Source organism: Brassica rapa, chromosome A09 (genome assembly GCF_000309985.2).
Source record: "Brassica rapa cultivar Chiifu-401-42 chromosome A09, CAAS_Brap_v3.01, whole genome shotgun sequence".
Classification (NCBI taxonomy): Eukaryota; Viridiplantae; Streptophyta; class Magnoliopsida; order Brassicales; family Brassicaceae; genus Brassica; species Brassica rapa.
In genome coordinates this window covers 39162602-39185946 of record NC_024803.2, presented here as the reverse complement: position 1 = coordinate 39185946, position 23345 = coordinate 39162602, and the positions used below count along the sequence as shown (strand labels likewise).

General features: G+C 28.9%; 2 protein-coding genes, 1 long non-coding RNA gene and 1 pseudogene across 6 annotated transcripts; 1 reads left to right on the top strand and 3 right to left on the bottom strand.

The window, feature by feature from the left end:
- Positions 1 to 21: 21 nt before the first annotated feature.
- On the bottom strand, positions 22 to 5263 carry LOC103842403. Its single transcript, XM_009119023.3, has 3 exons — positions 691 to 5263; positions 313 to 615; positions 22 to 226 (listed from the first exon to the last, which is right to left on the bottom strand). The coding sequence occupies exons 1-3, from the start codon at positions 782 to 784 to the stop codon at positions 147 to 149; spliced, it is 477 nt and encodes a 158-aa protein (XP_009117271.1). The 5' UTR covers positions 785 to 5263; the 3' UTR covers positions 22 to 146.
- A 977-nt stretch (positions 5264 to 6240) lies between these two features.
- Positions 6241 to 11895, bottom strand: LOC117128434 (annotated as a pseudogene).
- Positions 11896 to 14764: 2869 nt separating this feature from the next.
- On the bottom strand, positions 14765 to 20426 carry LOC103842402 (BEL1-like homeodomain protein 4). Of its 4 annotated transcripts, XR_627964.3 has the most exons (6): positions 20159 to 20426; positions 18887 to 19883; positions 17729 to 18120; positions 16245 to 16305; positions 14986 to 15528; positions 14765 to 14944 (listed from the first exon to the last, which is right to left on the bottom strand). XR_627964.3 is itself a non-coding variant. In XM_018655100.2 (5 exons), the coding sequence occupies exons 2-5, from the start codon at positions 19769 to 19771 to the stop codon at positions 15040 to 15042; spliced, it is 1827 nt and encodes a 608-aa protein (XP_018510616.2). In that variant the 5' UTR covers positions 19772 to 19883; positions 20159 to 20426; the 3' UTR covers positions 14980 to 15039. The 4 variants fall into 4 exon arrangements, 3 of the variants coding, with proteins under 3 accessions (XP_018510616.2, XP_033136665.1, XP_033136666.1); XM_018655100.2 differs by lacking the exon at positions 14765 to 14944 and having other exon boundaries at positions 14980 to 15528; XM_033280774.1 differs by lacking the exons at positions 14765 to 14944; positions 20159 to 20426 and adding an exon at positions 20006 to 20107 and having other exon boundaries at positions 15040 to 15528.
- LOC117128445 lies at positions 16299 to 17483 on the top strand. The gene is made up of 2 exons (XR_004451744.1): positions 16299 to 17048; positions 17186 to 17483. It is a non-coding gene; the product is annotated as an uncharacterized LOC117128445 (long non-coding RNA).
- Positions 20427 to 23345: the final 2919 nt, after the last annotated feature.

Sequence of the window (23345 nt, the reverse complement as noted above, 5' to 3'; positions counted from 1 at the left end):
TTTAAGTCAATTCTTGGCTGATTTGTTTCAATCTTTTACTTTCTCATTGAATCTTATTAGACAGCTTTATCTGATTTGCAACCAGTTCTAGGTCGTAACGACATTGCAAATTAATATAACATACATAATCAAAATAAGAAAAGTAGTTAAATCTTGATTTCTCCATTCTGTATAGTGAAGAACCAAAAGGGAAGTCCATAACCAAAGATTACAGTTGCAGCCATCCCTGAAAATCAACAATAACTGAGTCAAGTTTTGAAATGTCTTTTGACTTTTCTCAAACCAGAGACTGAACCATGTTCTTGTTATTACCAAAGTCAACGGACTTCTCTTTCCGTTTTGAACAAGAAGCTTGTAGTTGCAGAACCATAGAAGCTATCACCAAACCACTTCCGATCTTCTCTCTCACAACTCGATGAGTGAGATCCAAAGAAAAGATTCCAACTCTCTCTGTTATGACATCCTCCGTAATGACTTTAACCAACAAGAACAAACCCAAGCTTAGAGCTGTTCTCGTCATCTGTCTAATTCTTCTTGATTTATTACATATTCTTCTGGAGTTGATCAGATTAACTGCAGAAGCTAGTGCGTACAGAGGAAACCAAAAATACCAATCTGCATGAAACACACAACTTGTGAAGTTTAACATGATCTTGAGAGAAAGAGAGAAGAAGAGACAAAGTGAATTACCAGAATCATTAAGCTGTACAGATGCAGAATAAGCAAATAAAAACGCCATTAAAAGAGAAGAAACCATAAAAAGATTTCTTGGTTTTTTTTCCATATCTTTCCTTCACGTTTGGGATCTTCAAACTCTAGTACTAGTTATGGAGATCAAAACCAGGTAGCTTATGGAAATCGATCGCAGGGATGATAAACCGGATCAATAACCGACAAGATTCCAAACTCTAGTTCTTTGGCATCTTCCGGTTATTAACAATAACCGCTGACATGAGAGCATCTCCAAGACGTCTTTAAGCCATTTCCAAAAATGTTTTATTTCTTTTTCTATTTTTGCTCAACTTCACATTAATTTTGGTACAAAGCTTTAACCTCAACATATATTATATTACAGGTACTATAATGTTATCTAGTATCACTATGAATCACTAAATTAGATTCAAGTCTACTTAATCTCCATCATTGTATTTTCAACTACATTTAGATGAATTCACTCCACGATTCAGATGAATCATCCCTTAATCCTCCTAAATTCGACTTCAAGTACATGCACGACGAAACTAAGTCTATTCCAAATCTATTATGTGACCAAACTATTAGTAACCAAAGGATCTGTTTGATGTGCTTGTACTAATAGCATTAACGTCGGAGGCGCATATCCAGAATAGACCCAATACCACCGGCCTTCAATGTCTTGACCTTCAAACACTAACCGAACAGAGAGTCCGGATTGAAACATCCGGCTTCAACAGCTAACCCCAGCCGGTTCAGCAGTCCAGACCAAGAATCTACATAACCTAAGAAAAATTGTTTTGGGGTTTCGTTTGGGTTTTCTTTACGGTTTTGGTTTTGGATAATGTATTTAATATGAAAGTATAGTGTTTCAAAATGTACTTCGGTAAATATTTCGGGAAATTTGTCCAGTGTCAGAAACTTGACAAACTAGATATGGAGTATATCAGGAAATTAGTTTAAGTGTTGGGAATCATGTTCCAAAACCGAAACAGACAATGAAACTTGTAATAAACTAGAATTGATTTTCCGAATTATTTACAAAAACCCATAAACGAAACCCGGAGACCTCTTCCTGACGCCGAACTGATCTTGTTTTCTCTCACTCTCGTCGGATCTACTATTCTTCCTCGCCGAAGCCAACTTTCTTCCTTGCCAAAGGTGCTCTTCTTCCTCGTTCTCACAACCTCTGCGGATCAACTCTCTCTCATTGAGCCATAGCCTCATCGGATCTACTCACTCTCTCACCTACTCAGAGCCTTGTCGTATCTCCTCTCCAGCTATCTTTCCTCGCCTCGCTGGAGAAAGCCCACACAGGAACGCCCACGGCAAGCCACCACCACAAGTGTTTAGGTGTTTGGTAGTTTAGGGTTTGATTTAATGTAGTTTAGCGTTTGGTATACGGTAAGTAGATTTGGTTTGGTAGTTTAGGGCTTCGTTTAGGGTTTGGTAGTTTAATGTTTTGTTGAGGGTTTGGTAGATTAGGGCTTCTTTTATGGTTTGTTAGTTTAGGGTTTTGTTTAGAGTTTGGTAGGTTAGGGTTTGGTAGTTTAGGGGTTGTTTAGGATTTTTTTAGTACATGGTTTAATTAGTTTAATTAAAATTCTTAAATTAATTAAAAATTATTAGATTAATTATACTACTGGTTTGGTTTATGTTTAGTTTACAATGTATTCAAAATATTGTAATTTTTTTTTAAAAAAAAAATTGTTGTTGCATATGTTGGGAATGAATGACTATTTGTTCTTAGTAATTTAGGCGCTTCTTCTAGTTCCGGAGTAGATTTATTCCCAGTATTTGATAAAAAAAAAAGTTCCCTTGTAAATTCCTAGAAATTTTGCTAGAAAATTGTGAGGGAACAATCCAGATCCGTTGCTCATATCCAATAGATTTTCTAAGAAATTGTGAAAGTGTATATTAAACAACTAGAAAAAATGCGGAAGCCCTTTTGGTCTAGTGGTTTGACTAATGGTTCATTAGTGCTTCTACATCAAGAGATCTGCAACAAGGCGTAAGGGGTACCGTTAAGCACATATTCCATACGGCAGCTCAGATGATGCAGTCAGTCGTGAATTCTCTTAAGACCGGTTGAAATGTCGACTGTAGAATTATATGTAATATTTTTTATAATTTGTAATAACATTATTATCTAGCGTTAAAAAAAAACAATTAGCAAATTCGCTAAGTATTTTCGAGAAAAATATATCCCTTGCAAAATTTTTGAAGAGAATATTGACTAAAATCATTTTGCAAGGGAACATTGTCCCAAGCAAATCCCTTGCAAAGTTTTTCCCTTGCACATCAACCTTTTTTTTGTAGTGTCAAGGTTTTTCACGACTACAGTTGTGTCTCTCACAAGAATCCTCGTTCACCAAAACTCTAAACACTGAGCCAAGCTTGATCTCTCTGTTTCATATAACCTAATCTTTGGGAGGTTCTGTCTTGTATACCTTAGAATTTTTTCTTATTATCGAGATACTTGTTCATTTTTTGGATGCCACGTCACTTTATGAAATGGTAAATTTTCTTACACAAGTAAACTAAACTCTCACTTAACGACTGCATGTTACTTCACATTAGCTCCAATCAGTGGTGGGCTCAGAATTCATTTTAATCTAGGTCAAAGTACACTTCAAACCAAAAATGCTGAAAAATCTTCAATGTTTCTATCAGCATTTTCAAATTTATCATATTTAAGGGGTGTTATTTTACACCATATTTGTCTTAGTGGGCCCGCCTCTGGCTCCAATCTTCTTGAGTTAAATTATTATTACACCTGATTCTGCATATTAATTGTTTATGTTAATTCTATATACGCCAGAGGAGGAGATATGGCCTGTTGGGTAAATAACGAGAACCAAATAAGTTAGCGTCCTGGATCTAAATAAAAGGATGAATTAGAGCATCCCTATCCCCATCAGTGAACTTGGGAGACTCGATTTTCAAGATAGTTTTATTGATTTTTTTTAATCCTTTTCGTTTGACTTCAAAAAAAAAAAAACAAAAAATAAGCGGATTAATCGTAGGCTGCAACGTGTCGTAGGACCTGCGAAATAGTAGTGATACCGCCTCTTACGGAGAGACTGCAGGATATAGGTTCACAAAAGACAGTTTATTATATTATTTTTTTTTTCTTAGAACTTGTGTGAATTTAGAGTTAAAACTTCCAATGGGCATGCTCTTATAAACTAGCAAGTGACGCTAGGGAGGCCACAAGCAATAAGAGACATGGCCGACTCTGAGCACAACCTAATGAAACATTAGCTTTGGTTCTTAAACATTTTAGAAATTATATGTCTCTAAATAAAACTACGAAATAGGTCTCTAAATTATGAAAACAAAAAAATATTAAAATTCTTAAGCAATGTTTATAATCCTCAAAATTAATTCCAGATCCGACCATGGTAAAAGATCAAAACATGAAAGATCTTTGCTTAACTAAAGAAAGAAAAACAATATAATCAAACCACTGTTTCATGATAATACTTCACATCTTACCATTTACATTATAAATACAAAAAAAAACAGTTTAATGGTAAACGAATATGGGTAAAAGATACTCTAAAATGTATACTAAACAGTATAATCCCAAAAACATCATTTTTAGTTTTTGTTTTTTTTTTTTTTTCTGAAATAACGTGTTAATTCTTAGGTTCATATTTTTGTCAGGATTTTCTTGGATGAATTTGTAACAGGCAAGGTTGAGAGTCACATGTCAATTTTAGGCTTCGAATAGTGACCATCGTCGCGTCTCGCCTTGCAGTTAACAGTAACAAAAATCTCTAAACATACTATATATTTATATATTTTTATAACTGTTAGAACCGCACCGCAGTGGAACTGCTTATCCTGCACCGTTTAAACCGTAGTCACCATTCAGAGTTTTAATAGCAACAAATATTATCCATTCGACCAATGCTACTTATGTGAAATTATGTAAATTATCTTTTTTTGTCTACTTATGTAAATTATCTATGAGGCCAGACTTCACATCATATGGAGATAAGACAACAAGAAGATACGACATGTCCTCTAAAATTTAATTATTCCAACAATACTGTACCTTCACTGTTCTACAATCATTCTGTTCAGGAACCCCAATGCATTTATTGTATATTTACTATTTATATTAATACACACATATAACGTATTCATTTTGTAACTTATTAGTGTCGGCCAACACATATCTCATATCCTCTATATATATTATTTGAGAAGCATTACAACATTTTTTTGTAGCCATGTATCATAACTAGAATAATTCTTAGAATTCTTGAAAAAATATGTTGGTCCATCTAAATATATAATAAGTTTTTTATTAAACTAACCATAAATACATTATTAATGTGCTTCATTATTTCCTTAAATTAAATTACAGAATTTCCTAATATGGCTAAAGTATATATATGACAATTAATAATTTTGAATAATAAAGGTTTGATAAAAATAAGGGTGTCTTATATTATATTTGTTTAATTTTAAACTATTAAAATAAATTAAAAACCATAGTAACCATATAATAAAAATTAAAAAATTTCTTTGTATGTTATATTTTGAATTTTTAAAAGCGGTTATAAATTACTAAAATTGTTAAAAATTTCATATTCAAATTTTGTGATCCATGGTTTAAATTTTTTGTTATGACTTGATACAAATAATTAAAAAAATTATATAAGTTGAAAGTCTCATTTAATAAGTATTAAAAGTAAAAGATATATATATCATTTTAAATTACATTATATGACCGTATAAAAATATATAAATATCTTAATTTTGAAATTTACTGTGAATAATTTGTTTTTGATAAAAAATTTAAAAAATATTGACAACTTAATTTTTAAAAATATTATAAATCACTTAAACTATTAATTTCACAGTGAAAATTTGTTATGAGTAATTTAAATTTTTTGCTATAACACATACAAATGATAAAAAAATATATGAGCAGAAATAAACATTTAATAAATACTAAAATATACTATATATATGTTACTATCATTTAAATTTAATTATATACCATATCAAATAGAAAAAATATTTTTTGGATTAATCAAATTTATTTATATGTTCTCATTAATTTAATTATATAAGTAATAGTTACCATTATTTTAATTATTCATTATATATTTTTTATTTTCATTATATGTATAAAAAAAATATAATGTATAAAAAAAATTATATATATAATGTTCAGAAAATTGCCACAAATAGCACATTCATAATACTACTTTTCAAGTTTACACTAACCACTTTTACCCTCACTTTTAATGAAGGGTAAAAGACAATTATATCATTAGGGTTAACTAATCTAGACTTAGGGTTTAGAGTTGAGGGGTGGGGTAGGGTTTTTGGAATGTGAAATTTAGGATTATAATAAATATATAAATAAATACTTAAAAAAATATAAAAAAATTTTAAAAAATAGTTTCAAACATAATTTTCGTTTTTCAAAAAGAAATTTGAAAAAAAAATAAAAACAAATCGAAAAAAAAAATTTATAAAAAGTTCGAATTTGGAAAAGTATAATTCGAAAACATAAAAAAAAAGTTTTATTTTTTTTTTTTTTTTTTTTTTTTATTTTTTTTTTATTTTTTTATTTTTTTTATTTAAATAATGATTTATTATATATATAATAACAAGGGCATAAGAGTCTTTTACCACTTAGTGAACAAGGTATTTTTGAAAATGTCTCTTTAGTGGTGGTAAAACTGAAAAGTGGTACCCTGAAAGTGGTAAAAATGTAATTTCTCATATAACGTTCATTCCGGGCAAGGCGCGGATCTTAACCTAGTTAAATTGTATTAGAGCATCTCCAAAAAACACTCTATAACTTCAAATATATAATTTTTTGTTCACAAAAAAAAAACTTCAAAACTGGAGTTTTAAAGAGGGAAACTTCAAAGTTTCATATTTATTTAAAGTTTCATCTTTTTGTTTGTATTTTAGTCTTTATAATTAACTACACATCACATATATGATTATTATGTATTTTCTTATTTATCGTTTTGATTCTTAAAACTTTTGTATATCCTAAATATTTCAAATTTATTATTTTAAATACTAATTTTACACATAAAATTAAATAAAAATTTCAGATAAGATTTATACTATTTTAAAACTAGGGTTAGACAACAAGATATTACAAAAGAAACTTAATAAAAAAAATTTTGAAAAGATACATGAAGATATAATTATTATACAAATTTAAATATTACAACAATACTAATAGTATAGTTAATTTGCTCTGTAACCTCCAAAAACTCAAATATTGTCTTAACAAATTTTGTATAACTAAAGATGAAGCATTACGGAAATAATTTGTTATGAAACAATGTGGTATTTTCATGTAGTTTAATATTTAATTATCTATTTATATTTATAATTTTATATTTTAGTGGAATATTTTACTAATTAATATTACTGTAATATTTTAATATATGTACTCCCTCTGTATCATTTTAAGTGGGTTTTAAGGTTTTTTCACAAGGATTAAGAAAATACAAAATTTTATGTAAGTTATCTTGGTTGCATAAAAATAACATTAAATAAAATTAGTTAAACCAAAGAAAAAAATATACACTATTTTATAATTGGTTACAGATTTCAAATGACATTAAATTTTATATATAGATTAGTGAGAATATCAATTATTTTGGAACAAAATAAAACCTCTTCAAAACCACTTATATTGATATGGAAGGAGAACTAGTTATTTATAAAAGGTTAATGGATTTATATTAACTATGACCAAAATAAAGATATAGTGTAAAATATAAATAATTTTGAAGTTAAATTTGAAGTTTTGGTTTTTTAGAGAAAAACACCTTGAAACTTCAAATATAAAGTTTTGAAAATTCTAAAATAGAGAGTATTTCTAGAGATGCTCTTAGCATCGTTATTGCATCACAATTATATTCATCAAACTCGGGTAATGCATGTTACTAAGAAGACATTTGTGGTTTCTAGCTTTAAGCAGATTCATTCATGGCCAAACAACGGCATGAACAGAATAGTTCACGTTGCACTATATATTAGCTGGCTATTAAATTAACAATAGTTAGTAAGATTAATTAATTCTTTTGATAATTTACAGTCAAGAAACAGAATAGTTCACGTTGCACTATATATTAGCTGGCTATTAAATTAACAATAGAATTAGTAAGATTAATTAATTCTTTTGATAATTTACAGCCAAGAATTATATAGCAATTGAAATACTCGACTGAAATAAACTCCAATAATTCATTCCATATATTTCTTGGGAAAAGAAACCCTAAAATATAGTTATATCCAAAATAGTTTTGTAACTAAAGAATAGCAGCCCTTCGCCATTAACAAGTGCTCGTTAGTCGTTAGTCTTTAGGGCATTTCCAACTCTACTCCATTTTTTACTTCCACTTTATTTTGGAGTAAAATCTTCTCCATTCTTACTCTATATCCAATTCCAAAATAGAGTAATGACTCGGATTATTCTATTTATGGAGTAATTTTTTGGAGTTGACCTTTTTATTTATGAAATACTCCTTTTAATTTTGAATGTTTTTATTTTATATTTAAATAATATTTAAAATGATACAATAACCTGAAAATAAATATGATATTCCTAAAAAATATATTCCAAAAAATATTTTTTAATAATTTTACATAAAAGATGCATAAACTATTAAAAATCAAAACTAAACATAAATAAATAAAAATATAATATAAAATAAAGATTTAATAATCCAGTAAATTTATTTCGGAACTACCAAGATCAGTGAAATATTGTTCACATATAATAGATGAATTTTTTTATCTTGTGGGTCAACATTTTGATTTGATAACATTTGTACGTGTTGAGTTTGATATATTGCACAAACATTTGGATCCCGTATGAAATTCAAATTACAAAACAAAACTTTGTTTTCTTCTTTATATTCTTTTTAATGCAAAATTTTGCTTTAGAATTAGGAAAATTATATATATATGATAATAATCGTACCAACTGAAGTTGGAAGAGAAGCTATATCCGTAGATATTGAAATTACAGAAAATGAAAATGTCCAATTTAAGAATTTTCTTGCTCGATTTAGAAAAATTAAAAATAAAAAATCATTGTTCGTTGCTAAATATATTAGTTAATCATTTGTGGGAAAATATTCTATGCTCATTAGTAAAAAGAATATGGTATCTTATATATTTTATGATTTATTGTATTTTAATAATAAATATTTAATTTAAATAAAATATATTTTTATGGAAGTTTTGTAAACATAAAATAATTGAGGTTAATTTTTAAATTTTTATAAATTAAAGGTATTATTAACAATTATTAACTAAATAAAAAGAAAAACAATTGAGAATGTTCTTTTTTGGAATAAAAAATGGAATAATACAGTAGAGCAAAACTCAACTCCATTTTGGGATTACACTATTTTGGAATAGAATATAGAGTAATACCTTTAAACAAAATAACAGGGATATGCAATTATATGGTCGAATATTTAAACAAAATTTTAATGAGGGGACCTATTTGATCATAAAGTATGATTGTGTGATGGGTAGCCATCGGCCATCGGATTCGGCGATCGCTAAATTCCATGATGACATGGGCCCAAACCCAATACCATTTAAAATAGGCCCCACTCTAAAACAATTGAGTCCACACAAGTTGGTATCTTCGTCTTCTACTCCATTCAATTCTAGGAGACTACGACGATAAAAACGTTGTGTAAAACACATACAACTGGTGTTCAAGAAAAAAAAAAAAACACATACCAACTAATTAACTTCAAAATATTATTTTGCGGTGCAATATTATGAAACATAATAACTCGAGCGCTTAACTAGTATAGATTTTTAAAAAGGGAGCTTAACTATATATACATATAAAGTAGTACATATTGCACCAAAAAAGTAGTATATATACATCAAACGTTGTGTTTCAAAAATAAATAAATACTAGGTTAAGACCTGCGCCTTGATGAACATTATATATATAAATTATTTTATATATTATTAGGGCCGGCCCGCCCTACGGGCGGGATGACAATTTAAAAATAATTTAAATAGTTAGAATAAATATTTTTGATATTTTTGATATTTGTTTAATATTTGTTTTTATTTTAAAATATTTTGTTCTGTATTAGTATAAATTGTTATTCTTTATTCAGTTTTATTTCCATTACAACTGTATAAATTTTACCTTACGATTAATAAAATTATTTATTTGAAGTTTTATTCTGATTTTATTATAATGGTGTAGAATTGTTGATTTATTTGTTTAATTTTAAGTTACCTAGTTTTATTCATTCTCTTACATTATTTTATATCGTACTCTTATTCGACTATATAACAATATATTTTAATTTTACATAGTTGTGGATCTATGTTTATAGTTTTTCTTAGAATTCATGACATAAATATTTAAAATATATTTTACATTTATTTAGTTAGAATAACTTAACATATCTCTTTTAATCTATTATGTATTACTATTTGGTTATATTTTCTTTAATTTTCTAATCTTGATCTATAAAATGATTCGCTTTACATTTTTTATTCAATATAGTGAAGTTTAGAGCTTTTTAACACTAATGAGCTTATATGCAAATAAATATATAGAATTATAACAATAATCTGTAACATTTCTCAAAAAAAAAAACAATAATCTGTAGCAACAGATATAAAAAGAGTCAATGTGGTATCTCCTCCCTCTTGTACAAACAACACCATAGTAATATAAGAATATATTGATTATAATTAACTGATAGATAGAGATCTTACGAAAGATGGAGACCCCAAATTACTTTATAAAAAGAAAAGTTTTTTTTTTTTATATCCTTTCGACTTTATCCTCCTTGATCACATGATTGGCCTTTGCGATTACATCACGTCCAACTTCTTTGAAATTGAAGCTACACTCGTGCTTCTCTGGGCACCTATGGCTTCTGCAGAACGTGCTACCGCATTTGCACTTAAACCCCATAACCCCAGCCTTCTTGTTACAGCTGAAACACCTGTTAGTCCGTGCAGGTTTCGACGGCTCTGCCTCCTCCTGTCCCGTGGCTATAGGAGCTGATGACGGCTCAGCTGTTACAACAACAGAGGCTGGTTCGGTTTCAAGAGGCTGTTTTTACTCTGGTGTGATAAGTGAGTTCTTGACAGCAGATTTTGCTACAGCGGTTAGATCTTCCTCGGCTCGGAGAATTCTGTAGCATCTGGAACAGAGGTTCATGTTGGAAGACACAAAAAAACGCATCTATTGTCGCAGAGTTCTGGCTCAGTTGGTGGGAAGCTTGTGCTGTTGTTTTGCTCAGAGTTCATTGTTGTTCCTTTCTTCTTCTTCTTCTCAAATCTGTTAAACAAACAAAAAAATTATATTCTGACAGTAACATAAGAATGTTTTTTTTTAAAGGTTGTCGTTTCAGAACATTATAGAGATGAAAATCTTTGCATTAATTTGATTCAACCAACCTACGAAATTGAATCAATTGAATTAAACCCAGATTCGGTATAATCAATTTGCCTCTATTCGATTCAACACAGGTTCTATATAATCATCAAATGAAAATCAATAATAATGCGATAGTCACACCTCTTGTAAAACCACGCTATTCTAGGTAGCCGATCTAAACACAGGATCAAATCATAACCTTAGTTCGAATGAAACAAAAAAATTGATATTCAAAGTTTGAGAATACCCAGAAACGTACGGACATAGTATAGCAGAAAGCTTGAAGTTGTGGTTGCTCCGGGTAATCGGAATGGTCGCTGGCCTCACCTGCTCGCCGACGGACAGCTTGGTAACCCCACAAGACACTGACTTTCTTCACATGATGGGACTCCAGAACCTTAGAAGCCGGTGTTAGAGCACCGACGAACACATGTATAAACCCGCAAGCTCCCCACAGCGTTTACATTCCTGGCACAATTTCTCGAGACTCCATTGTTGATGTCGGCGATGGAAGAGGAGTATGAACCCTAGACTCGTTGTGACCGAGGAAGACGATAAGCGTTAGGTCACTTTCGGACTCGAACGCTGTGTAATCATAAAGCCCAGGTACGAAGCCCACAAATGTTAGCGCAAGATTAAATGAAACGCGACGTTTAAAAAAGAGGGGCACGTGTTGATTCCTCCTTGCACGACTTAGTGACGTGTCCTCAGCAGGAGAGACTCCAACATTTTTTTATATAATTAGATATGTTTATAATATATTATGAAATAATATATATATATATATATATATATATATATATATATATTGAATAATTAAAAAGTTATTATCTACTACTTATATAATTAAATTGGTGCAAACATATAAATGAATTTTATAAATCGAAAAAATATTTTTTCTATTTGATATGATATATAATTAAATTTAAATGGTAGTAACATATATATGGTACATTTTAATATTAATATTGATTAGATGATGCTTTTTGCTAATATTTTTTATCATTTGTATATGTTATAGCAAAAAGTCTAAATTAGTGATAACAAAATTTTTACTGTAGAATTAATGATTTAAGTAATTTATAATATTTTAAAAAATTAAGTTGTCAATATTTTTTCAAAATTTTTATCAAAAAAATGTTGAAAGTAAATTTCAAAATTAAGATATTTATGTATTTTTATATGGCATATAGTTTTAAAATGATACATATATTTATATATCTTTTATTTTTGATACTTATTAAATGAGACTTACAACTTATATTATTTTTTAATTATTTGTATCATGTCATAACAAAAGTTTTAAATCATAGATCACAAAATTTGAATGTGAAACTTTTAACAGTTTTAGTAATTTATACTCTTTTTTTTTAAAAATTCAAAAATATAATATATAAATAATTTTTTTAATTTTTATTATATGGGTTCTATGATTGTTTAATTTATTTTAATAGCTTAAAATTAAACAAATATAATTATAATACACACTTATTTTTATCAAATCTTTATTATTCAAAATCATTAATTGTCATATATACTTTAGCCACATTAGGCAATTCCGTAATCTTATTTTAGGAAATAATGAAGCACATTAATAATGTATTTATTGTGGTTTAATAAAAACTTATTATATATTTAGATGGACCAACCTATTTATCTAAAGATTCTAAGAATCATTATAGTGATGACATGTGGCTACAAAAAAAAATATTGCAATGCTTCTCAAATAATATACAGGGGATATACATCAGACAGTACCTTGTTAAATTTTATGATGCATGAAAACCCATCATGCGTGGTAAAACCATCCACACGCACTGCTAGACATAAATTTGACAGCATATGCATACGTTTGCATATGGATTATTAAAATGGCAGGCCCTCCAGTATTAAAATCAAGAATCTAAGACTCATGCATATGGATTTTCTTGTCATGTATATTTATTTATTTTCCAATAAGTAAAAGACAAAACAAATTGACATTTAAAACTTTTGTATAGCAGCCCAAAATGATAATGAATTAAATCAGTATATGAAATTTTCCAACTATAATTTTTTTAGAAGAGTATGTTAGCTATTAGCTAAAGGACAGTGGTCAGACAAGAAAGGATTAAAAAATGGACCACTATGATTGCAATAAATGTACTTACGTAAAAAAAATATCATGTGCATTTAATAAGTTTATTAGGTCAGTCAGGCCAGGCGGCACTTTTATTTTTTCATAAAATATACAAAATCATTTGTGGTAAAATGTATAATAGTAGTTCTTCGTAGAAAATCATTATTCGTAGGTTTAACACATAAATGAACAAAAGAACTGTTAGGAAAAAGGTCCACTGTTGTTTCTCAAAAAAAAAAAAAAAGGTCCACTGTTTAAAATTTATGATAGTTACAGACTACGACCTAAAACTCTTACAAAGATTATGCATCAAACATGGATGCATTAATATTATGCAATCTTTTTTTTCTCTTAACTAAGTAGTAATATTATGCAATCCTTAATAATTAAATAAAAAATATTTGAAAATTAAGTGTACTCATGTAATCTGTTATCAACCAGTTAAGGTAAGCGCGCGTGTATCGAAGCTCAACATCTTAAGTACACATCATAGATCGATCGTATATGTCGTGAACGGAACTGATTAGGTTGTAAACAGTCAGACTATAAATAATCTTTTATCCATAATATGGCATGATGTACATATATATACGTGGAATATAAATTCACGCAAATATATATGGATTTAGGTGAAATGTAGATGTTCCTTGACAAAATTACTTAAGTGACTTTTAAGGAAACTGAACAAGTAATAAGTCCCTATTGTAAACAAAGGAATGAGTAGCACTAGCACCATACCAATGAGCTCTTAGCGCCTTTTTGTGGAATTAAAATGTTAGCGTCTCGGTTGAGATATGCCTATATATATGACATGTAACCAAAGCTTTGGAATTTTAGGGAAATTATGTTGTTGAGAGGGAAAGAAGCACATAACATACATGAATTTGATTTGACGTATTAAACCGTTTTTATATAAACTGAAAAGAATACAATTGTTAATAAGACGATCTAGTGTCCCAAACGTACTTCGTTGCCATTAATAAATTAAGAACACATAGTTGTAGTAAGTAAGGAGATTAATCTCGTTATACAAGGAAATTATAATGTCGCTTAATTGTCATGGCGTTTTCCTATTACTTTGTCGTTTAACAGTAAAATCAAATAGAAGAATATGTTTTAAAAAGGTTCTATCAAGTGGAAGAATCCTTAAGTCAGCATAAGCCTAATTAATCTAAAACAAACAAAAAATTGGTAGGGGTATAATCTGAACAAAACCATATTCTACCAATATTACTTTATCATCTAAACAAAGTTGCAGACATTTAGTTAGGATCATATCAATAATAACTAGATTTTATTTGAAATTATGTAGATAATCACAACATCAAACTGCTGTACAAAACATAAATATGCTGTCCAAAAGTAAAAATCCCAACTTAAAAAGAATTACAAAATTTTGGCACGGATATTAATATGTTTTTCTTTTTCTTTAGCAGAAGGGATAATAATATGTATAAAACATTATTCTAAAACATGTAAATAAGTTTAATGTAGATACAAAATTATTAAGGACATAATTTGGAAAAAGAAACTAAAATATATATTACATAGTTACATTTCTAAAAAATTATAGAACTTTTTATAGCTAAGTATATGATCAATTTATGTGTACTTCTCTTCTTCTTACGAGAGGGGATACATAAAAGAAACTTTAAGAGTTTGTGAAGAGACGACTAAAACATATTCCTATAAACAACCAAAAAAATACATTTTAGCAAAAAAAAAAAAAAAAAACAACCAAAAAATACACTATTATAAGTTGATTAATCAGTAGAGAAGCGACGAAGGCAGACTAGAAATCTCCAAAATCTCTAACGGAGAAAGAAGGGTTCTTATTATCAGGCATATTGCCAGTGTGGCGTAGACCAAGCGTAAGTGACACGTCACCAGCCTGTTTGGTTCCGAATCTTATGACACCATCGTTAACCTGGAAGTGATCACTGACGTCTTGCTGACACGTGGCAGCGGTGAAAGCGTCTGAAACGCTGTGAGGAGCGGCGGTTACGACGGAGGAAGGGAGGAATGAAGAGTCGTTTTCGTGAGGTGTCGGCGTCATCATCGTCGTTGTTGGAGTTTGTGCAGTTATTGTCTGAACGAGAGTGAAGTTGCTTTCATTGGGCTTCGTGTCACTGTTGTTGCTGCTGTTGTTTGTTTGGTGATAATCTTCTTTTTGATTTTCTTCTAATTCTTTTTCTTCTCTTTCTTTTGCTTCTTGTTGATACATTTCTTCAACCATTGGTTTCCATAGACGAACCCTAGCATTTATAAACCAATTCGACACCTGAAAACCAAGAAAATGCGAACAAATTATACGGATACAAGGACAAATTAAACTTCATACTCCGTTAAAAAATTACGTTCCAGAATTATTTTCAGTTTAAAAAGGAATATATTTTCCAAGTTTAATGTGGTTATTCAAATCAAAGTTTTAGTTTCATCGTTATTTACTTATAGTACATTGAAATTGAAAATAAATATATTTAATTTATACAATTAAAATATTCTTTCATTTGTACTGACTTTTTTATTTGATATTTTTTTTTGTGATATAGAGTATGAAGGAGTTGTGGCAAGATAATTTACGTAAACAAGAATTTGATGCTGGTCTTTACAATTGAAATTAAAGCTTCAAACTTTCATGCACATGAGAAATATGGTCCTAGTTTGAGTATTTATGTCTCTCTGTCTGTCTGTCTCTCACTATCTCTCTCTTCCAACTCTATGTCCTATATATGTGTTATATGGTTATATATAATGTATTTAACGAAGAAACAAGCCCCAAGAAAAATGATTTCATATTCATAATCCATGCAAGAGAATAGACGCGAAGCCACTCATATCAGGTTTTGCATGACGAAATGATTGATATATATAGTAAAATTTTAAATTAAGTACAGATATGAGTGACTTTTTTTTTTTTTTTGGGCAACTTACAGATATGAGTGACTAAAAGAGTTGTTGTATGAGCAGTAATATTATACTATTATAAAGGCTGACCTGATTTCTGGATAAACCAGTCTGACGAGCCAAGAGGTGCTTATCAGCATCGCTTGGGTACCTGAGAAAGAGACCAGAAAATGACTTCACAATCTTTAGAACCCTAAACCCAATACTATTATTATATTTTTTTATTAAATTTGTATATAAAGAGAAAGAGAGGAAAAAACACAATCAAGTATAGATGCAAGAAAAGGTACAAATTTTCTCCTTACAAGGGCGTGAGAATCTAAGAGACAAAAGAAAAAGCTGATTGCAGAATAGAAGAAGCATTTGATTTTTGTTTTGTTTCTTCACTTAATTTTTTCCATGATAAAGCACATTTTTCACAGAGAGGCACAAGAAAAGAACTGTACAACTCGTCTCTTCTTTACTTCACTAACAACAGAATAGTAAAATTCCGCAGACATTAAATAAAGAAAGTTCTGATGAATAATAAGAAAGGAAATTGCTTTTATCAGCTTTTAGTTTTTTCTCTCTTTTAGTTTTTGTCTTTCTTAAGAGACAATATACCAATGACACTGCAACACTGACAAATCTGAGACGTATTTTGTAATTATCCTAATAGCATTTTTACTTATTTGAATAATAGTATATGGGAAAAAGAATTAAAGGCAAAGTAAAGAGGAAACTATAAAGAAACCCTTAGGATGTTATTACGATCCCAAAGCATAAAAGTTTGTGATCTCATTCTGTAAACTTCTTTTATTATACTACTATTCGTTATTTAATCCCTTTGCCATGCAAAACATGTTACATATACACACTGACAAAAACACACCCCATTTTCTTGAAAATCTCAAGGTCAATGCATTGTTACCCTTGTTAGAACATCATTATCCAGGATTTTTTTAGTTAGAACGGAATTCTTAAGAGAACATAAAAAATTGTTACATATACACACTGACAAAAACACACCCCATTTTTTTGAAAATCTCAAGGTCAATGCATTGTTACCCTTGCTAGAACATCATTATCCAGGATTTTTTTAATTAAAACGGGATTCTTAAGAGAACATAAAAAATTGTTTTTTAATTTTTAACTAAAAAATTAAGAGACTATTTTTTAAAGTAAGAAAACCTGGAAAATGGTGCTCTTAGTTTTCACTATAACTGATAGTTTTTACTAGTGGTGCAAAGGAATAATGAATAAAATACTGTAATTGAATCAAATTGGTGTAATAAACATAATTTTCAGAAAACTACAAATATTCTCAAGGCATTTCATTTTTATTTTATTTATGAAAAAACATCTGTTTTACAAAAAAATAATATTTTAATTATTCTTCCTGCAAAACCAAAATAAGTTCGAAGAAAAACAATTTGTCAGTTAGTAAAATATAAGGCCATGGTATATATATGCATATATTGGTAGTCTTGTTTTTATAATGTATGGTCAACATGAAGGAAGATTAATAATATTAGTATCGAAGAGCGAGAGTAGATATGTAATATTTGGATAAGAGATGATAAGATGGGACTTACGGATTAAGAAAATGCTCGAAAAGCCAAGCTCTAAGGATATTAACAGAGCGTTCAGGTAACCCACGTTGCGGTCTCCATGCCTCTTGCTCCATCATACCCATATGATGAAACGCTCGTTGTTGACGCAAACTCTGCTCTAGCAAACGCAATCGTGGCGTTTCGCCTTTGGTTAACCCCGAGGACGCAGCCCCCGACGTCTCTTTCTCACCTAGAAGCTCGCAGCTGCGTTTTAACTGAACCAGAACCGCGTCTTTCAAACACCGGAAGTGTCTAGACATTGCCTTTTGGGCTAATGTGGTGTATGGAATGGCTGCGCCATAACCCATCACTTGGTCGAATGAGTTCACTACCATTTGCATTTGTTCGCAGTAGTGGTTGTACCGTCGGTCTACCTAAAAATTCAATTAAAATAAAACGATATAAATTGATTATTTATGTTTGTTATTATTAGCTAATTTGACCAGATAAAATACAAACTGCCAGAGGTAATAACGGTAAGATAAGATAATAAATCGAGCAAAAAAATCAGAATATGTCTTTCGTTTTCCTACTATATGCAATTATCGTATTTAATTCTTGAAATAAGATAATGTCAACTACAATATATTTATAAAGATAAATAATGAAGTAACTTCAAGGACTAGTTTTGGTTACGTAGTGCAGGTAACTTATATGGAGAAGGAAGCTCTAATTTTAATGAATCTGGTGGAAGACTAAATCACTTAATAATCCTAACTTTAATTTCTTATGTTAATTTGATTAAGCGATGCCACCAAACTCGTAAGTCGTAACACTAAAAAAATGCATTAATATATGTCACATTAGACTATAACACGAGTATAATGATATTAGTTAGAAAAAAATTATATAAGTGATGGTAGGATTGCGTAATCAAGCTCTACCAACTAGAGCATGTGTCGTGTTCTTGTACCAGTCGATATTTCTCCAAATATTTAATTTTTATTTAAAATACATATCTAGAGATTATGAAAAATTGGTTGATAAAATGAGGGAAAAAGACCATGAAGAAAAATCATATTTCTGATATAAATTTGGTTGATTCAATTCAATCATATTATAGAACGGTTCATATAATTTAATCAAAAGTTTAATGGAGATTAGTTCATTGGTTAGAGAATGTTAGTGTGAGAACGTTACCTCTTCAAGCATAGAGAGTAGCTTGACTTTTCTTCTTTGATGTTCAATCCGATCAGCCGGAGACAAAGGAGGATTATCATTGGCTACTCCGGGGGACGAAGACGACCCTCCTCCACCGCTAGTATTAGGGTTTGAGTTGTTCCTGCTAAGTTTGTTCTTCTTGAAGTGTCCTCTTCCGACACTACAAAACTCTTCCAACAACTCTTGTGCCGGCTTCGTGTACTTTGAGTTCCTCAACGTATAGATCCCTCCAATAGAGGAAGATGCCCCCATGGGAGAAGATGATGATGACCCGAAATGTCCAACAGCTTGATGATGAGAAGTAGAATTATCAAGAAGAAGAGTCTTGAACTGATTGAATTGATGATGATGATGAGCCGAAGTGTTAGAAGAAGAAGTTCCATCAACGGCTGCACAATAAATGCTTCTATATTCTTCTGCTTTAGCTGCAGCAGCTGCTTCTAATGACGACGAGAGAGATAAGGATAAACCTTTTCCACCTTCCACGTGTACGGTCCCGATCATATCTCCTTGACTCTGATGATCGGAGCAAGATGGCCACGTGAAGTGATGTTGTTGTTGCTCGTTGGCATAACCATAACCTTGATGATGATTTGGTAGTAACATATGTAGAGTTGAGTTGTTGTTGTTGTTGTGACGGTTTTGTTGCTCTAGCAATTGTTTAGTAGAGTGATCAAGAATCTCGCCTGAGCCACCGCCGGGGTAACTAAACATTTCAGACAACATTCCGGCGGTTTCGTAAACCGGGATCGGAGCACCGGAGACAGCGGATTCCTCAACTTCCTCCTGATGGGAAGATGATGGTCGGTGGAATCCATTGGAGAAGGAAAAGATTCCTTGGGGATGGTGATAATCTTGGGACATAGAGAATCTGAATTGTTGTCAAGAAGCGTTATGATGATGAAGAGTTGTAGTATCTATACCCATATCATTTCTTGTTATTCATAGTTATATCTCTTTCCAAAGCTGTTGGATCCTGTACGGATTCAGACACATACACAGAGAATCTTATATAACCAAAAAAACAAAACAAAATCAAAAGGAAAAGAAAGAGAGAAAGAGATAGGAGTCAACTAGGTATTATACAGTTTTTCTTACTTCGCCATCTCTTTCTTGTATCTCTTTTGAGGTTTTCACTTTCAGCTTCGGTCATCATATACATATACATATGGTAGAGAGAGAGAGAGAGAGAGAGAGAGAGAGAGAGAGAGAGAGAGAGAGAGAGAGAGAGAGAGAGAGAGATGCAAATACCTTGGAGTTGCAGAGAATAAAAGAAATAGAAGATTGAGGTTTAGCTATCGTTTTCTATCTGCTCTCTCTCCAGCTTTCTTTTTCTTGAGCTCTTTTTCTTCTCTGGTGGTAAGAGTTTAATCAGCAAATCCTGGAAACCATTTCATAATTTATAGAAAACTTATTAAAATCTCTCCCAAAGAGAAAGGAAGAAAGAGAAGACAGAAGAAGAGGTCGCTGTTCTTTCTTCCCCCCCCCTCCCCTTTTTAACCCACCAATCTTCTTTATTATTTTTTGTATAACTTAAGACTGATACTCTTTTTGTTCTATAAAAAATATCATTTTGATTTTTTATACAGATCTAAAAATAACTAAAATGTACTTATGTTCATATTATTATATCTATTTAATCAATAGTATTATTAAAATTATTAGTATGATTAATAAAGTTTGCAATATATTAAGTTGTATGTATAAATTGCATTAAATTTTCGAAATAACACTTTTTATATAATAAAAAAATAAAAATTACATTTATTATTGATTATCGTTTTATATTTATTTTTTAAAATGAAGTATTTTTTAACTTAATTTTTCAGAATTGGCATATGGTTTTACAGTGAAATCTCTATCTATACTATTATTTGCGAAGTAAATTTTTAGAATCGAGCTCTCACATTAAAAGTTAGAGTGGTTAATATTGTTTATACCCTTAATGAATAAAATGTATAAATAAACTAAAAAATATAAAACAAAATTTCAATTTATTTGATTAGATAATTGATTAAAATTAATAATAGTAAGAATTATCCAAAATCTGAAAATATAATTTAAACAGAGATAATTTATGTATATATTGTATTGTTATCTGAAAAATTCTTTTAGTAAAAAGTTAAAAACATAAATTATATAACTAAATATTAATCAAATAAAATTCTTAATTATATAATTAAAAATAGAATATTGAATTATCCATAATCTAAAAAGATAATTAAAAAAAAATTTATATATATATATATATATTGTATTGTTATCTGAAAAAGTATTTTAGTAAAAAGTTATAAACATAAATTATATAATTAAATATTAATCAAATAATTTTTTTAATTATATAATTAAAAATATAATTTTGAGTTATTTTAAGATTTATTTTAGTGTAATGAAGATAGTGTACAAAGAACTTTTCAAAAATTTATGAAAATGTTTAAGTCCGCATCGCGGGCAAAACACCTAGTAAATTAATAATATTGGGTCTATACCAAAACTATAATTTTTTATTAATTTATAGAGATATTAATTTATCGATATATTAATTGAACCAAAAACTCAATTTGAAATTATAAAATTATATTATTTTATAGAGATTTTTAATGTATATTAATTTACAGAGTAATAATTTAAAAAGGTTATACTGTATATCAGTAACAACAAAGAAGTAAGACAAAACTTATATACAATACAAAATTACGAAACTGTCCGTATCAATTTTTTTTTCTTATTTCTTTTGTCAACGATATTTATTTATAAATGCAGAAAAGTATTTAACTTCTTTTATCACGGAAATGTCGGCTGCGTTCAACATTTTAAAGGAGTTAATTTGGAAAACTAATATTGAAAGCAAACTAAAAAAGTATATAAAGATAAGGCGAGTCCAAGATCATATCTCAATGGCCCAAACCACCACCATAAATAATTCCACATAATTTTGTGCTTAAATAATATTTATATTTGATTAAAAAATTAAAGCATAATCATATTCCCATAATACCCTTTCATTATTCTTATGCTTTTGCTGATGTCAATGTTTTACTATGAACTAGGTGGTTGCCCGCGAATTCGCGGATATAACAATTGTAAGAAAATATATATTACGTATATAATGTCATAAATTTTAGAAACATTAAAAATATAATTTTTAACTTCAATTAGTTTGAAAATCAATAGTAAAGTTTATATAAATTTGATGTAAAAATAATTGATAAATATTTAGTAATAACAAATGCTTGTGAAATATATATATGTAACTATCACATTAACTTCTTCAACATATATTATGCATCTTCTTCGGTCTCATCTTATTTTTCTCGTTATTATTTTGTTCTTTTTATTAAACTTTTGCTAATGTTTTCCTAATTTTTTACATATTTTTGCCAAATATTTATTTTTTCTCTAAATAGCAATACAAAACATACAATCAACGAACCAAAAATTCATCTTAAAATTTTTTTCAACCATAATATTACCTTATTAACTATATTATTTTACTTAAATGCAAAAAAAATCTAATCAAAGTTCTCACATGATCCGTTAAATATAATCCTTCCAATCTTCAAAGCCTAATTATTTATAAAACATATATGGACATTATAAGAGATTAGTAATTACTAATTATTATAGATACAACTATATTTTTATATAATATGAAATCATTAGATTGGTTTCTATAAAAAAAATTTATATTTATTATTTTATGAAGTATATAAATATAAAAATAATTGATCAAACATTATTACACTTTCTATATTTTTGAAAATTAGCTACCATTAATTATTATTTGTAACATCATTTATGTTATTTGGCAAGTGATAGTAATTAGCTTTAGACTTGTCTTTTATTTTAGATATAATTAAAATAATAAAAATTAAAAAAGTTCCGCTCATTATATTATGTAGTTTATAAATATAAAAACGAATTGATCAAGCATTAATATTCTTTATATAATTTCAACAATTAGTTACCATAAATCAGTATTTGTAATATAATTTAAATTTTTGGCAAGTGATATTAATTAGATCTAGATTATTTATTTTAAATCTAAAATAAAATAAATTAAATTAAAAATTATTGACCAAGAAAATTATAAAAATATTTCTTAAGACTTCACAAATGATCGACATGTAAGCAAAATTCATTTAAGTGACTTCTATTTTCATATATAGGATAATTTTATTTTTTATAAATGTTTTATAAACTCATATAAATAATTTAAAATTCAGATAAAATAATTTTTTAAGCCATGATAGATAATTTTATAAATATTTTTTTTCTTTTCTAAATGACTTATAAAACATATATGGAAATTATCAGACATTAATAATTATTATAATTCTTTATATATGAATATAATGTTTTATATAAGTATATGAAATCATTATATCGATTTCTAGAAATTTTGTTCGACTAATTATATTATATATTATATAAATAT

What these genes read in the sequence shown, in the direction of transcription:
- LOC103842402 (XM_018655100.2), bottom strand. Translation starts at nt 19,771, where the DNA reads ATGTCCCAAGATTATCACCATCCCCAAGGAATCTTTTCCTTCTCCAAT. An exon ending in TACTCTCTATGCTTGAAGAG is followed by an intron (nt 18,121 to 18,886) that starts GTAACGTTCTCA and finishes TTGAATTTTTAG; the next exon opens with GTAGACCGACGGTACAACCA. An exon ending in CTGGTTTATCCAGAAATCAG is followed by an intron (nt 15,529 to 16,244) that starts GTCAGCCTTTAT and finishes CTTGGTTTTCAG; the next exon opens with GTGTCGAATTGGTTTATAAA.
- LOC103842403 (XM_009119023.3), bottom strand. Translation starts at nt 784, where the DNA reads ATGGAAAAAAAACCAAGAAATCTTTTTATGGTTTCTTCTCTTTTAATG. An exon ending in TGTACAGCTTAATGATTCTG is followed by an intron (nt 616 to 690) that starts GTAATTCACTTT and finishes TGTTTCATGCAG; the next exon opens with ATTGGTATTTTTGGTTTCCT. An exon ending in AGAGAAGTCCGTTGACTTTG is followed by an intron (nt 227 to 312) that starts GTAATAACAAGA and finishes GTTGATTTTCAG; the next exon opens with GGATGGCTGCAACTGTAATC.